The 14,517-nt window shown below is 40.2% G+C and overlaps 1 protein-coding gene across 5 annotated transcripts in view; it reads right to left on the minus strand.

The window, feature by feature from the left end:
• Positions 1-462: 462 nt before the first annotated feature.
• Positions 463-14,517, minus strand: part of LOC100564704 (transducin-like enhancer protein 1) — an 89,217-nt gene continuing 75,162 nt past the window's right edge. For all 5 annotated transcript variants that reach the window (XM_003216470.3, XM_008103267.2, XM_062972014.1 and 2 more), the window contains 5 exons: positions 10,996-11,243; positions 3,162-3,309; positions 2,281-2,431; positions 1,357-1,433; positions 463-1,078 (listed from right to left, as the gene is read on the minus strand). In XM_003216470.3, the coding sequence (XP_003216518.1) occupies positions 971-1,078; positions 1,357-1,433; positions 2,281-2,431; positions 3,162-3,309; positions 10,996-11,243 (732 nt within the window). In that variant the 3' untranslated portion in view covers positions 463-970. The remainder of the gene's footprint in view (positions 1,079-1,356; positions 1,434-2,280; positions 2,432-3,161; positions 3,310-10,995; positions 11,244-14,517) is intronic.

Consider the following 14,517-nt stretch of genomic DNA (forward strand, 5'->3'; position numbering starts at 1 on the left):
AATGTCCTTCCAAAAACTCTTGGCTCTTCTTTGCTTGAAAGCACTGTTACATTGCAGCTAAGTGGCAATTAAATGGATCTAAAGAGGTAAAAAGCAGACACCTTTGTTTTCCTGACGCAACATGGAAATCAACTATAGATTACAAAACATCAGTCTACACTCCCCCACAATTCATTTACAGTCAATTCTATGTAAACTATACTTCAAAATTCACATTTTTGCTTTTTTCCTAAATGTACAAAATTCTTGTTTCTCAATTTTCTGCAGTACAAAGGTGAATCCTGAATACAAAACATTCACAGCAAATTAACTGTACAATGCAGGCTTTATAATTGTACAAATGGATAAAACCTTAGCCACTGCTTTACAGTTCTATTTTGGCTTATTAAAATATTTCAGTTACAAAGGGGTTTCTAAAACATAATTTAAGGGACACTGGGAGAAAAGAAAGAGACAATTAGCTGATACTAAAGCCTTTACTGTAATAAACCAAATATATTTACAATTTATACAAATGCTTGATCTTCAACAAAAAAAATACAAAAACCCATATCCCGAGAGTCAAAACCAGGAGACAAGTTTATCCAAGATACCACTGTTCTACACATGACAGAATGTGGGTGGAACTGCAAGTGCTGGAACATAATCCCACTTATTCAAGCAATGAGCATGATTTTTTATGAGTTCATAAAAAGAAAAAGAAAACCCTAAAGGCTGCCACCATCTTCAGTAGAGCCTTCTTCTTAAAAAATCCATCAAAACTATGCTACATTTATCAACGTTTGCCTTCTTCTTTCACATTGTCACTGAATGCCAAAAGTTGCCTTCTGTTTTCATAGAACTTGAATAACATTGTGTGAAGACGTCAGAAAACCAAGTTCTTCCCTTTTATATTAGAAAAAGGTAATGTCTTTCTACATCTACGATTTCAGAACGTTTGGCCCAGTTCAGCTCTTTCCAACGCAACTTCTCAGTAGATAACTTCATAAACAGTTGCTTTCTTGTCTCCAGAGCCAGTAACTATGTATTTATCATCAACGGAGATATCACAGCTGAGCACAGATGACGACTCTTTGGACTAGAAGAGAGGGGGAAAACAGATATGTTACATATTTGTGTATGTGCAAGACAGAAAGAACACTTGTTTATTCTTTCTCACAAAATTGATTTGGGTTAAGAGGTAATAGCCCCAATTTGGTACAAAACCTTCTGAGAATTGAATGTGATAATCTCATCCTTGTTTATTTGCATTACAAGTGTGAAATATAAATATAAATAGCTATGGGGCCTTTTTCCATTGCCTATCTCTACTAGAGCATCAGTCTCCAAATCCTCTTTATGAATAAACTGTCTCACCTGGAATATACTGGCACCATACGGAGTCCGCCAGGCATTTAGAAGGTTATCTTTTCCAGTACTTACAAACCATTTACCTGAAATAAAACCAACAGCAAGAATGCAGTTAAACACCTCACACTATCATGTAAAATAATATAGTTTTTCAAACTGTGTTCTATCTTAAAGGAGCATTTCTTTTTTCATATGGCTAAACTGCTTTTCAGATTTCCTCAGTATATTGCACAATTGCTAGGAGTTGAGGAGAGAGAAAGTGCTAGGGAACAGAGGGTGTGAAAGACTGTCAACTATCACTATACAAAACTGATATAATTGCCTACATCATTTGACAACCCCTCATTCTGACAAGTGTTTCTACACGGTCAACCGGCACACTGTGTTGGTAATCAGCCCCAGGGTGTCCCCAGGGTCTTTTGATGACAAATCCACCATTGTGAAGTGAATTGTACAAAGTGACTGTGCTTGTGTGCCTTCAAGTCGCCTGTCAACTTGTGGTAGCCCCATGAATCCCATAGGGTTTTCTTAGGCAAGGAAGACTCAGAGGTAGTTTTGCCAGTTCCTTTCTCTGAAATATAGCACCTGGTATTCGCTGGTGGTCTCCCATACAATACTAAACAGGGCCAACCCTGCTTAGCTTCCAAGGTCAGACAGGATCTGGTACCTTTAAAATATATGGAATACAAAGCCTGAACAAAAAAAGCATACCTAAATGAGTGAGCAATGAGCACCATTCACAAAAGTGGTGTTGTCAGTTTGCAGACATGAGCTAACCCTCACACCTATTCTGGGAGAAAGGTGTTACCTTTCATTTTTCATTTGTTAAAGCAAAATGGAATGAAAATAATTGTGTCCTTGCTGTAAGATATTCAACTCAGACTAGAATAGGAGACATGGATGACTTATATCTTTTCTCTTCCAACTTACCACAGTACGCAAACTTGAGTGACAGGACACAGCTTTCATGCAGATGAAGCTGGTATTTGTCAGGTTTATTTACATGCAGCACTTCCACATTACTGCTTTCCATTCCCACGGCCAGCCATTCACCAGTAGGACAATAGCCAAGAGAAAATATCTTTTTAAAAAAAGACAGAGAGAGAGAGAAGAGATTTACATAAAGGAAACATAAACACACACACACACACACATTGAACCCCTTTTAAGACATAGAATCAATTGAAGCAAAAAGATATTGCTGGGACATCTGCATTTGTACAAATATAAGTACAGTATGACTACACACACACACACACACACATATTCGTGTGGATATCTCTAACCATGAATTAATAGCAAACCCTATAGTTTGATTATACTTTTGGTGGTGCTATTTTTGAGCATGGGTAAGTGAAACAGTGGAGACTGTATCCATGGTTGTATACAAAAAAATATAAATACAAATGTATTTCTTGTACTAATTCTGCAACATGTAGCAGTGATACACATTCAAACTTCCACAGTTTCATTGTATCTCCTTTGTTTCAACACCAAAGCTTAGGCAAACATGCCAATTTATTTCCATATTCAATTTTTAATAGGAAAAAAGGTACAGACAATGATATGCTTCTTACCTATGGGGTGCTTCACTGACAAACATGATTGTGCTTCATAGTAAACATTACCTCAAAACAATGTAAGGACATACCAACACCTCCATGTGAATAGGAAGAGTAGTTGTAATGCTAAGGGAAGTTTTAGTACTGTTATTTAGGTTTTTTACTTCACCCCACAGTTAGTAAATGTACCCAATATAAGTGTTGTAATAATCAGTGCCTTCACAGATGCGGTAAGAAAATACTAGACACCTGGGATGTGAAGTCATGCTGCTGTAGCTGCCTTCCTTCTCTCAAGTCCCAAGATCTTACAGTGTTGTCCAGACCTCCTGTCCAGAGCTTGGTACCATCATTAGAAATGTCAATACAGCTGGCTCCATCTGTGTGGCCCTGGAATTGCCTGATAAAACAAACCAGATTGAATAATGATTTCCTGCCAGAACTCAAGGTAAACACTGTTGTGTTGTTAGCTTTGGACTTGTGCGCTTGTGTGTGTGTGAAATCCTCTCCACGTTGGCTGGTGTAGGGCAAACAACAACCCTGCTCTTTTCCCACCCTTCAGACCAAGCTATTTTGCAGGTGCCAAAGCGCATGAAGCATACCATAGATTGGCAAATGAGAACTAACTACTCCTTTGCTCAGATGTGTAAAAGGTAAGATGATTTAAGGAGCTGTAAAATAATGCACCATGATGACACTTGGAAATAAAATTTAACAGATAACCAAATTAAACTCCAAGTACAAAAGACAAATTGCCTTCATAGAGGCAGCCAGTTATTTATAGTCTCTGCTAAAGCTGTGAATCAAGAACATTTTTAAAAAATACTTTAAAAGATGCAGCTATATAAACACATGCAGGATGGGAGCCAAAAACCTACACTTTTGACTTGCGTTGGCTGAGTCTGCAAAAGCAATGCCCTTGGTAGTAAAAAGGTCATGATCTGTCATCATCATTCAACTATGTTTTATGTTTTTTAAAAAAAATCTCAATGTTCTGCAATCCATGCTCTCAGTAACAAAGAGTCAGTTTGAGTCTTCTTTAATCCCTAAACTGGGCGTTCAGAGTGCCTGCTTTTTTCCATCCACAATTAGCATTAGCTCCTTGCATTTAAAGCAAAAGGGGAAAGGAGAAGAATGACTTCCATGGGACAAGCAATAAATCACCCTGGCGTGTCTGGAGTCATTGGTCTGAAAATTCAAGGAGCTATCAGTTCACGTACTCCTTTTATTTTCTGCTACTTTTACTAACCCAAGTGAGAGTAAGAAGTGAACCACGACAAATTGGCAACCAATACTTATTACTCAGGAAACTTGGCAAGAACTCAACTGCTCCACAGTCATTAAGTATGTAAGGAGTGGATCAGCAGAAGAACTTGCTCTTACAAGTCCGCTATGGGGAATTGGAGAAGCACACACACTTTTCTAACACAGTCCTACATTTCAGGTAAAAGGCAAATGAGCTGATTCCCCCACTTCCCATGTTTTTTTAAATATCTAAAATACTATCTATAGCCTTGTATCCAACTAATAAATGATTAGGCAATTAGAATTTTGTCCATATTAATTTCTCTTATCTTGTGATAAGATGTGAACCCGCTCCCTTACATTACTTTATTTATTTATATCCCACTTACATATTTATATCCCATTTATATCCCTGGTGGCTAAGTGTATTAAAGCACTGAGCTGCTGAACTTGCAGACCGAAAGGTCCCAGGTTCAAATCCCAGGAGCGGAGTGAGCGCCCACTGTTGCTCCAGCTTCTGCCAACCTAGCAGTTCGAAAACATGCAAATCTGATTAGATCAATAGGTACCGCTCCGGCGGGAAGGTAACGGCACTCCATGCAGTCATGCCGGTCACATGACCTTGGAGGTGTCTACAGACAACGCCGGCTCTTTGGCTTAGAAATGGAGATGAGCACCAACCCCCAGAGTCAGACATGACTGGACTTATCAGGGGAAACCTTTACCTTTACCTTATCCCACTTTATCTCTCCATACAGAGATTCAAAGCGGCTCACAATCAAAAACATTACAACTTAAAATATACAAATATACAATAATAAAATAGTATATTATATATTATCAGTAGTAATTATATTTAATATATTAATATTACTATATTACTCATTTATTAAATGATTCCATATTGACATGGGAAAACCAAGATGAAGAAAGCTTTTTGTATTTTATGCTGCTCATCAGGCACAGTTGCCTTCTTACATTGTTCGGCACATAATGGCTGGAATCCTATTGCTTAGTCCGAACTAGAGCAGACCTATTGAGTCTATTGTTGAATGGCAAATCAACACATAAATCAATCTCATTGATTCAATGAGTCTACTTTAGCTGTGATTAACAACAGAATCCTGACCTCTGTGTTATGTTCCTTCTGCACTGGCATATTGAGAATGAACTGATATGTAAAACAGTTAAGCCAATAGAGGTTGTAAGTTGAAAGAACTAATATGTCACCAACCAGAAGGTTGAACCAATATTATTTGCACCGCTTGCATGAGAAAAGTCACATTGGCAGCAGATACTTGTTTGACTATTCATATAATAAAGATATAGGTATTGGTGGAGGCTGTATCTCACATTCCTTTCACTATTCTAGAAAGCAAAAAATATCCTCAAAGCTTTACCAGAGAATACCAATTAATCGCAAGAGTGGAATACTGGGTGTTTCCTTCTTGTTCTCACTGGCATTTACTTGATTACTAATGTTGTCAGTTTACTTTTGTTTTACATCTTTAATTGTGTCATTTTTTAAAGTTCTTGATTTAATTGTACTTGTTTTCTGCAAATCGCTTCATTTTTATTATTTGTCTGTTTATTTATTTATTACAATACTTGTATCCCGCCCTTCTCACCCATTGGGGACTCAGTGCGGCTTACAATAAAACACAATATAAAAATATTACAGACAATTCAATCAGTTAAAATTAAATACATTAAACATTGATAAAAGTATACATATACATATACACAATTGCCACATTTCGAGTCTGATAACTGGTCTGTCATTGAATTCTAGGATAGTAATAATTAATGCAGTACACACCTTTCATTTTACAGTCTGTAAACAACACTATTATTTGCTATGATTTGTTCTTCTTCCAGTAAGTAAGGCTATTGTTTAAATACTTTGAAAGAGTCTGATCCACTATATCTGAGATGGCAATCCATGCACTGATTGTTGTTGGATTAAAGCTTTCATCATCCCTGACTACTAGCTAAACTGGTGAGGGCTTCCGGGAGTTGAAGTCCATCAGTGCCTGCAGTGCTATGCCTTCTGTATTTCTGCTTTAATTATCATGGCAAAAGAATATGGCCCAAGCCTATCTGTAGGCATGAGTAAATACTGGCCCTGTCTAAAGCAGTGGCTGGACAAGAAAATGTCCCCTTGTGGGTCTCAAGGGCATCTGATAAACAGCATAGCAAAAATGGACCAGTATCTACATTCTGCAAGATGATACTGCATCACAAAAGCAAAAACTCATCAGAGTAGTGTATGGATTGTAGCCATGTTACTTTTGCATAGAAGAAAAGAATAACTGAGGCCCCTTCTACACTGCCATTTAATCCAGGTCATCAAAGAAGATAATCCACAGTATCAGCTTTGAACTAGATTATATGAGTCTGCACTGCCATATAATCCAGTCCAAGGCAGATAATCTGGATTTTATATGACAGCGTAGAAGGGGCCAGAGTCTGGTATTGCCCTAAAGACCAATAAACTCTTTCATTTAGCATTAGATTTCCACGTTATCAGATGCCAGGGAAGTATTGTTTCATTTGGGAAGTGTGCATATATAAACACATGCTTGGATGTGCAACCTTTTAAAAAATGGGACAAATTTGTGGATCTAGGCTTGAGCAAGAGAATACATGATACAAATATTAGAAGTCAGATGATCGACATCTGAGATCAGGAGATTAGGTTTCACTGCCTTGACAGACTTGACAGAGCTGAGGATCAATCCTGACAAGACAGAGGCCCTCCTGGTCAGTCGCTCGTCTGATCGGGGTATTGGGTGGCAGCCTGTGCTGGATGGGGTTGCACTCCCCCTGAAATCACAGGTCCGCAGTTTGGGAGTCCTCCTGGATTCAGCGTTGACGCTTGAGGTGCAGGTGTCAGTGGTGGCCGGGAGGGCTTTCGCACAACTCAAACTTGTGCGCCAACTGCGACCATACCTCGTGAAGTCTGACTTGACCACGGTGGTCCATGCCTTAGTTACCTCTAGACTGGACTACTGTAATGCGCTCTACGTGGGGCTTCCCTTGAAGACGGCCCGGAAATTACAATTGGTCCAGCGGCCTGCGGCCAGATTAATAACGGGGGCGAACTACAGGGAAAGATCTACTCCCTTGTTCAAGGAGCTCCACTGGCTGCCATTCATTTTCCGGTCCCAATTCAAGGTGCAGATTATCACCTATAAAGCCCTAAACAGTTTGGGACCCTACTACCTTAGTGAACGTATCTCCTATCATAAACTCGCCCGATCTCTTCGATCGTCAGGGGAGGCTCTCCTGTTGCCACTGCCTATATCTCAGGCCCGTCTTGTGGGAACAAGGGAGAGGGCCTTTTCTGCTGTGGCCCCCCGACTGTGGAATTCACTGCCCATTGAGATTAGGCAGGCCCCCACTTTGCTAGCCTTTAAGAAAGACTTAAAAACATGGCTCTTCCGGTGTGCCTTTGGAGAGTAACTGTCATATCTTTCTTCGGTTATTCCCCTGGGATATTTATCCTTCAGACTGTTCCACTATTTTATGTCCCTGCTCCCCGTGGTTTTATTCATATGCCTTTCTCACCGAGTTTTAACCTAGTGCTCATGTGGCCCGCCCTGGTTTTTATTGCTTTTTCTGAATTTTGGGTTGTAATGTATGTTATTATTTATTGTATTGTTAAATTGTGTTATGATGTGTTGTTTTATATTTTGTTATATTGTATGGTTCTGGGCATGGCCCCATGTAAGCCGCCCCGAGTCCCCGTTGGGGAGATGGTGGCGGGGTATAAATAAAGTTTTTATTATTATTATTATTATTATTATTATTATTATTATTATTATTATTTGTGTTCTTCTATGCTACTAGCAGAAACAACATGAATTAAACAAAATGGGGATCTGCAAATCTACTGGATGTTGATATATAGAAGTGAAACATGCTGCAAAATTTGGATCTCTTTGTATTCTGGACTACCTTGGTATAATGTTTTGATGTTTCCTATAACTACAGATCTCCCACTGCCCTGTGCATAATTAAGATGACTCACACTGCCTGCAACTGTCCAGAAATGCTTAAGTGCCCAAACTTTGAAGCTTTAAATAGCTTCTCATTTCCAAGGCAGGTGCAAATGTCGACTGCACTTGCTGAGATTTACTGTGGGCTACTGCCAGTTTTGTTGTGAAGTATGGTCTTGTGGTCCACCAAACACTGTCATATTACGGAGCTATTTTGGGCCATTCAGCATTGCCGCCTTGCCAAGACATTCACATCAAGGTGTACTAACACATTCATCCGCTCAACCAGAAGGCTTCAAAGAAAATTAGGTATGGGGACATTATGTTAACTACACTCTCTACTTTACCAACCTGTGCTAGATACTCCCTACAAAAAGAAAAGTCACTCAGCTGGAGGATGGAGAGAAGAGAATCTGATCAGCTGCCAGAAATGAAGTAGGAAAAAAGAACACACAAAATTAATGAGCTAATTTCTACTTTTATTTGTCCTTTAGCTAAGTGAAAGATTTAAGAGCTGTCTCATGGATTTGCACCTTTGCTGCCAGAAGCTTTGGGATAATCTAACACTGAGTATAACCGACTGAGTATTTTAAAAATAATAAAACAGACTGGGCTGTTCCAGGACAGGGTACTTGATGCCAAGAGACTGAAGTTGAAAACCTCTAAATTTAGGTTAGCAGAAATTGATAGCTTGGCGATATCCAGTTGGTCAATATACTTTCTAAAATCTGCACCAGGGCAGCTGCAATGGTCTTCTGGGAAAATTCAGAAGTGATGTAGACACAACAGAGCTGAGACATAGCAAATGCTCAGAAATTAGCAGATTCCATTGTATACAGCATATGAGAGTGGGGGTGTAGCTCCCCAAATTCCCCCAGACATTATGGTCATTGCTATGTAGGCTAGAAGATCCTGGGAGTTGTAGTGAAAAGAGGTAGGTTTTCCAAACTCTGAACCAAAAGAATCACAGATAATCCTTTTCGCATGTAGGCATAGCCGTAGTGATATTACAGCAGAATTCAAAAATCATAATTTAATTGAACCCCAAAGTACATGTCTCTTATGGCCAAATTAGAGAAATTTGTACTGTACCCTATTGTCTGTGTCCAATCCGTGTCTCATGAAATAAAGGGCATGAATGTAAGACGGAATACAGAGAGTGTTTAATGAATGCAATGCAGGGATACTGGCACTGGTTTAACAAGAAGTAGGCTGGTATATATTGCCCTTAAGAATGTTGCAGCTGTTGTGGGCCTTCAAGTCTTTTCTGACATTTGGCAATCCTAAAGTGAAACTTTTTTGAAAGTTTCTGGGCAAGATTTGTTCAGTAGGAGTTTGCTCTTGTCTTCCTGAGACTGAAGGAGAGTGACTTGCCCAAGGTCACCTAATGGATTTCAATGACTAAGCAAGGATTCAAACCCAGGTATCCCAGTCTCCTAGTCCAATGCTCAAACCACTAATACCATTCTGGCTCTTTGCCCTTTGGAATACAGCAGAAGAAGTGGCATATATCAAAAAGGGGGACCAAAGAAGAAAAAAAGTAGTCGAATTGGAAGCTGAATTAGGAAGAAAAGGTTTTATGTACCAGACATAAAGGAAAAGAAAGCATAATTATGAAGCAAACTGGAGATACAAGTAGTAGGGTCCCAAGTGAGGATGGAGGATGAAGATGTACTGAAGTATGTGACAGAAGAATGGATAGGGAACATCAATGGAAGAGAAGCCCATGATTTGCATATAAAAGAAATGGGGGTTAATTATGTAGAAACACTGCCATAATTTGGCTATCATAATGTCAACTGTCCCTGGTGAAAGCTAATCCAATGGGAAACTCTTCAACTTCTCATTTGCAAATACACCAAAGGGTTTTTATTCTGCTTTATGCTTTTCCCCTGATGCATGCTATGCCAAAAGCAATTGAGGGCAACCAGATAACCTGAAAATGAGCTATTAATATTCTGGCCACTCAGCATTTTCAGAGATGTTTGCAGAGCACACCTGCTGTGCTTTCGGGAAGCAAAGATGGCAAGCAGCCAGTTAATTTTTTTTAAAGTCAATGATGGTGTTTATGTACACATACTAGCAAATAAATATTGGCCCGAAAACAAAGCAAAGGGAGTGGCTGTTGAAAACCTGGTAGCCTTTTCAAAATCCAACCCTGGTGTGATCAGTCATCTACAGACATTCTCACAAGCATGACAAAGCTTCTTTAAAGCTACTACAAACTTTCTTGAGCATTTGTCTGGATCCCCAAACATTTTAATCCTATACACAGTGACTGGAGCACACAAATCCAGCAAGCCACAACCCTATCTCATTGTGTTTTGGAAATGAGGCTGGAAATGTGTGAGGTTTTTGTGAGGTGGTGGAATGTGGGGATATAAGGAATTGTATTGGTGCTGAAAACTAAGCAAAATTTGAAGCAAAGGTACTTAAAATTTCAAACCCAAGAAAACCTTGTGTGTGTTTTTTTTTAAAAAAAATACATCAGCCAAATTAACCAATGATACAATTTCTTCTGCCATTTTTTAGTTTTTACTGGCTTGACTACATGGAGGGGTGAGAACGCCTCACCCCATCCCTTGGCATGGCCCCCTTACACTTGGACTACAGTAAACCCCAACAAATGTGTCTAATTATATTGATAGCGACAGGGCATGCCAATCATACCATCAATTGCTAGAAATCTTGTCCAGTCCCTTCTATGGCTAATGAGGTTTCAGTAGGGATTATCCAGACACCTACATGGATGCTGGAGAAAAACCAACTACTTTTTAGACAAAAAAATCTTTCACAGTACAACTCTGTAGATGAAATAGGTTTTAAAATCAGCAACTGACCTGACCAGTGTTTGATTGTGCAGATCCCACACCGCTATGTTCCCATCACTGCAGCAAGAGAAGCAGACCTTGGAATCTGGGCTGATTGCTAGGGCATAGCAGGCAGGGGCAGACGACGTCAGCTCGGCTTTGATACGTGGAGTCGGTGCTGCCAGGTCCCAAATGGATAGCGTGCTGGCTTCCCCACCGACAATCAGAGTGCATCCATCAGGGAGCAATTTACAAGATCGAATGTAGTTATCTCTATTCTGTAGGAAACACAACCGCCTCAGTCACATTAATACTCATTCTAAAATACTGAATAATGACATATTTTATGCCCCACCTGGATTTTAAATTTTGGAATGTTTAAAAAACATCAGCAACGTAAGGTCCTGTCAATCTACTGTGGACTAGTCTTGAGTGTTAGATTCAGACTCTGGAAGACCTAGGTTCAAATACTGACTCAGCTATGAAAACCCACTGGGTGTCCTTATTTATTAATTTACATTTTCCCAGCCTTAGATGACAGGAATGGCAATCCTACTCTGAAAAAAAAAAGAAACATGCCAGAAAAACCCTTGATTAGAGTTACTATTAGGCAGAGCCAGCTTGAAGATACAACAACATAATGATTCCTTCTGCTAAGGTAATTCAAATTAAGCTCTCTCTTGGAAGCATGATTCTTTACTTTCTTTTTTCAGTGAGATGAATGTGCCTTCTTTCATTTTACTGCAGAGTAAGTTCAGCAACAAGAAGCAGAGCCAAGATGTTTTGAAAATGGAATAATGCCATTTAAAGAGTTAGATGTATCTTATAGAAAGCGACACTGACAGGGTTAATGAGTGTTTCAATGATCTAACAACTCCATGTCTTATAAACCTATCTTAACCTCTCTTTGAATGATATTCTTAGGGATCATTTGACCTCTGCTCTATGACGGCTCCAAACGTAAAACTTATTTTGTTCTAGGTTAGTATAGCCAAGCACTCTTAGAGAGCTTTCCTAGCTCTAATGGGGTTCCTATATTTTTTATTTTGTTACATATCACTATTAATGTCAATGCCCTTTAATCATAGTAGCTAACTATGCATGCACTCTCTATCAAGATGAACCTGGAGGTTGTGTGTACATATATGTGTGTTATCGTATAAAATGTGCAATGCACTGTTAACAACAGAACTTAGAAATACTGATTCCTTGAAATACAACTGTTAGAATCTCTCCAACAGCATCAGTAATGGCCATATGGGCTGGAGGAGTCTGGGAGGTGTAGTTTTTTGAATGTAACATTTCCAAGTTCTGGTCATTTTGACAAAACAAGTCAGCTTTCGCCAGGCCATGTAAACTCATTTTACAGTTTAATAATTGATACCCCCAGTTTCACGTTTGATAATATTTGTTGAGAGAGAAAAATAAAAACAAAATAAACCAAACAAAGGCTGGAAAACATTCCAGCCTTGGTTATTACAGGGTTTAGTCCATAATTGCAGCAGTTGCAAAATTCTCACTTTTAAAAGCCACATTAGAGTGGTAAAAGTTCTGTAGCAGCCAAGAGGATAAAACCAATAAAAAATGTCCAGCACTGGTAGAGAAAGCAATTATGTAATGTTTCTGTATTACACTTCCTTTACTGTAAAAGGGTTTATTTTTGTTATAGTAGTATTTTTATTTCACACTTCATGGATAGTAATAAAGAAGAGCACATCCTATAGCTAGGCATCTTGAGCCATTACATGCAGAAGCGGTAAAGCACTTGCTTCACATGCTGAACCCCAAGCAAACTCATGCAGAACCCTAGATTCCAGTGAACCCTAGTTGAGAAGCTCTACCCTTGAACAATAATGGTAATTACTTTTTTAAAGTAATTCTCTAAACTCTCAGTCAGGGGTCCCCAAACTTTTTAAACCGAGGGCCAGTTCACTGTCCCTCAGACCGTTGGAGGGCCGGACTATAGTTTTTTTAAAAAAAACATAAATTCCTATGCACACTGCACATATCTTGTGACACTGCTTTTGGCTAATAAGATGCTCAATGTCTGGTTCCATATTTGTTCCCTCAGGGAGGAAGCAGCCAGGCCTTGAAGCTGCAAGGCTTTTCAATATTAATCAAGGTGATTAATTGCAACATTCTCACTGGCCTCTAACAGAGAAGAGTTATTTCTCCCACCCTGGACCTTTTACAGATATATAAACCTCCCTTGCCTAGTTTCCAACAGTCCTCACAGCCTTTGAGGATGCCTGGCATAGATGTGGGCGAACGTCAGGAGAGAATGCTTCTGGAACATGTCCATGCAGCCTGGAAAATTCACAGCAACCCAGTGATTCTGGCCATGAAAGCCTTCCACAACTCAGAAGAGAAATGTTTGCGTTGTACACAAGGGATTCCTAGCCTAAGGAACCCTATGAAATATATAGGGCTGCCATAAGTCCATGCATGCAGATCTTTTTCCTCAATGCTGCAGATTAGAACTGCTCAAAAAGGTGCACAGCTGGTTGGGGGATTTTGGGAATGGCAGTCCAAAAAGTCCCTTCCCCAATCAATCCCCAAAGGTCTGCCAAGGAATCCCAGGCACCAGAGGCTTTCACTTGCCTAGTTTCCAACAGACCTCACAGCCTCTGAGGATGCCTGGCACAGATGTGGGTGAAATGTCAGGAGAGAATGCTTCTGGAGCACAGCCATACAGCCCGGAAAACTCACAGCAACCCAGTGATTCCAGGCATGAAAGCCTTCAAAAGCAATGTCTTTATTACAGAAGCAGCGCGGAGGGAGGGACTTTAGGACCCAGCTCGCCCTTTTCCTCTCCTTCCTTCCTCTTCTACCAAAGCATGGACGGGGGAGAGAATTTAGGAGCCCGATCACCGGTCTCTTGTTTTTCCTCTCCTGCCTTCTCTTCCAAATTGGCAAAAGAGACAGTGCGTCGTCTTCTTCCTCATCCAAAGCCATGGTGAAAGCACTGCTTTGGAAGAAATGAAGGAAGGAGAGGAAAGTATGCCACCCAGCCTGCAGCCATGCTACCGCCGCCACCACTTTGGAAGAGAGGGAAGGAGAGGAAGAGGAGAAGGACGACACGCAGGCTCCTAACGCCCTTTCCCTGCCTGCTACTTCGGAAAAGAGGAAGGAAGGAAAGGAAAAAGAGAAGTACACGTGGGGGCTCCTGAAGTCCCTCCCCCGCCTGCCTGCCCGCTCGCTGCCAACAGCCTTCAGAAGCAGCAGCAGCAGCCTTCCTCCTCTTGGCTGCCCGTCCCCCATCCAGAACGAGTAACCCCCGGGGGGCCGGATAAATGGCTTCAGCGGGCCGCATGTGGCCCGCGGGCCTTAGTTTGGGGACCCCTGCTCTCAGTGATCTGCTTATGATAGATGAATTACTATTCCAATTAAGCGGCTTCTTGGCTCAGTGAATTATTATAATTATGCTTTATTCGGTGTTGTTTAGCTTACATTGTGGTTTTAAACCTTTACTTTCAGGTTACAATGCTTATTTTATTTTTGCTCCTGAATTATTTTTGTCATACATACAAAATATGCATATGTACAATGCTC

This window comes from Anolis carolinensis, chromosome 2, assembly GCF_035594765.1.
Source record: "Anolis carolinensis isolate JA03-04 chromosome 2, rAnoCar3.1.pri, whole genome shotgun sequence".
NCBI lineage: Eukaryota > Metazoa > Chordata > Lepidosauria > Squamata > Dactyloidae > Anolis > Anolis carolinensis.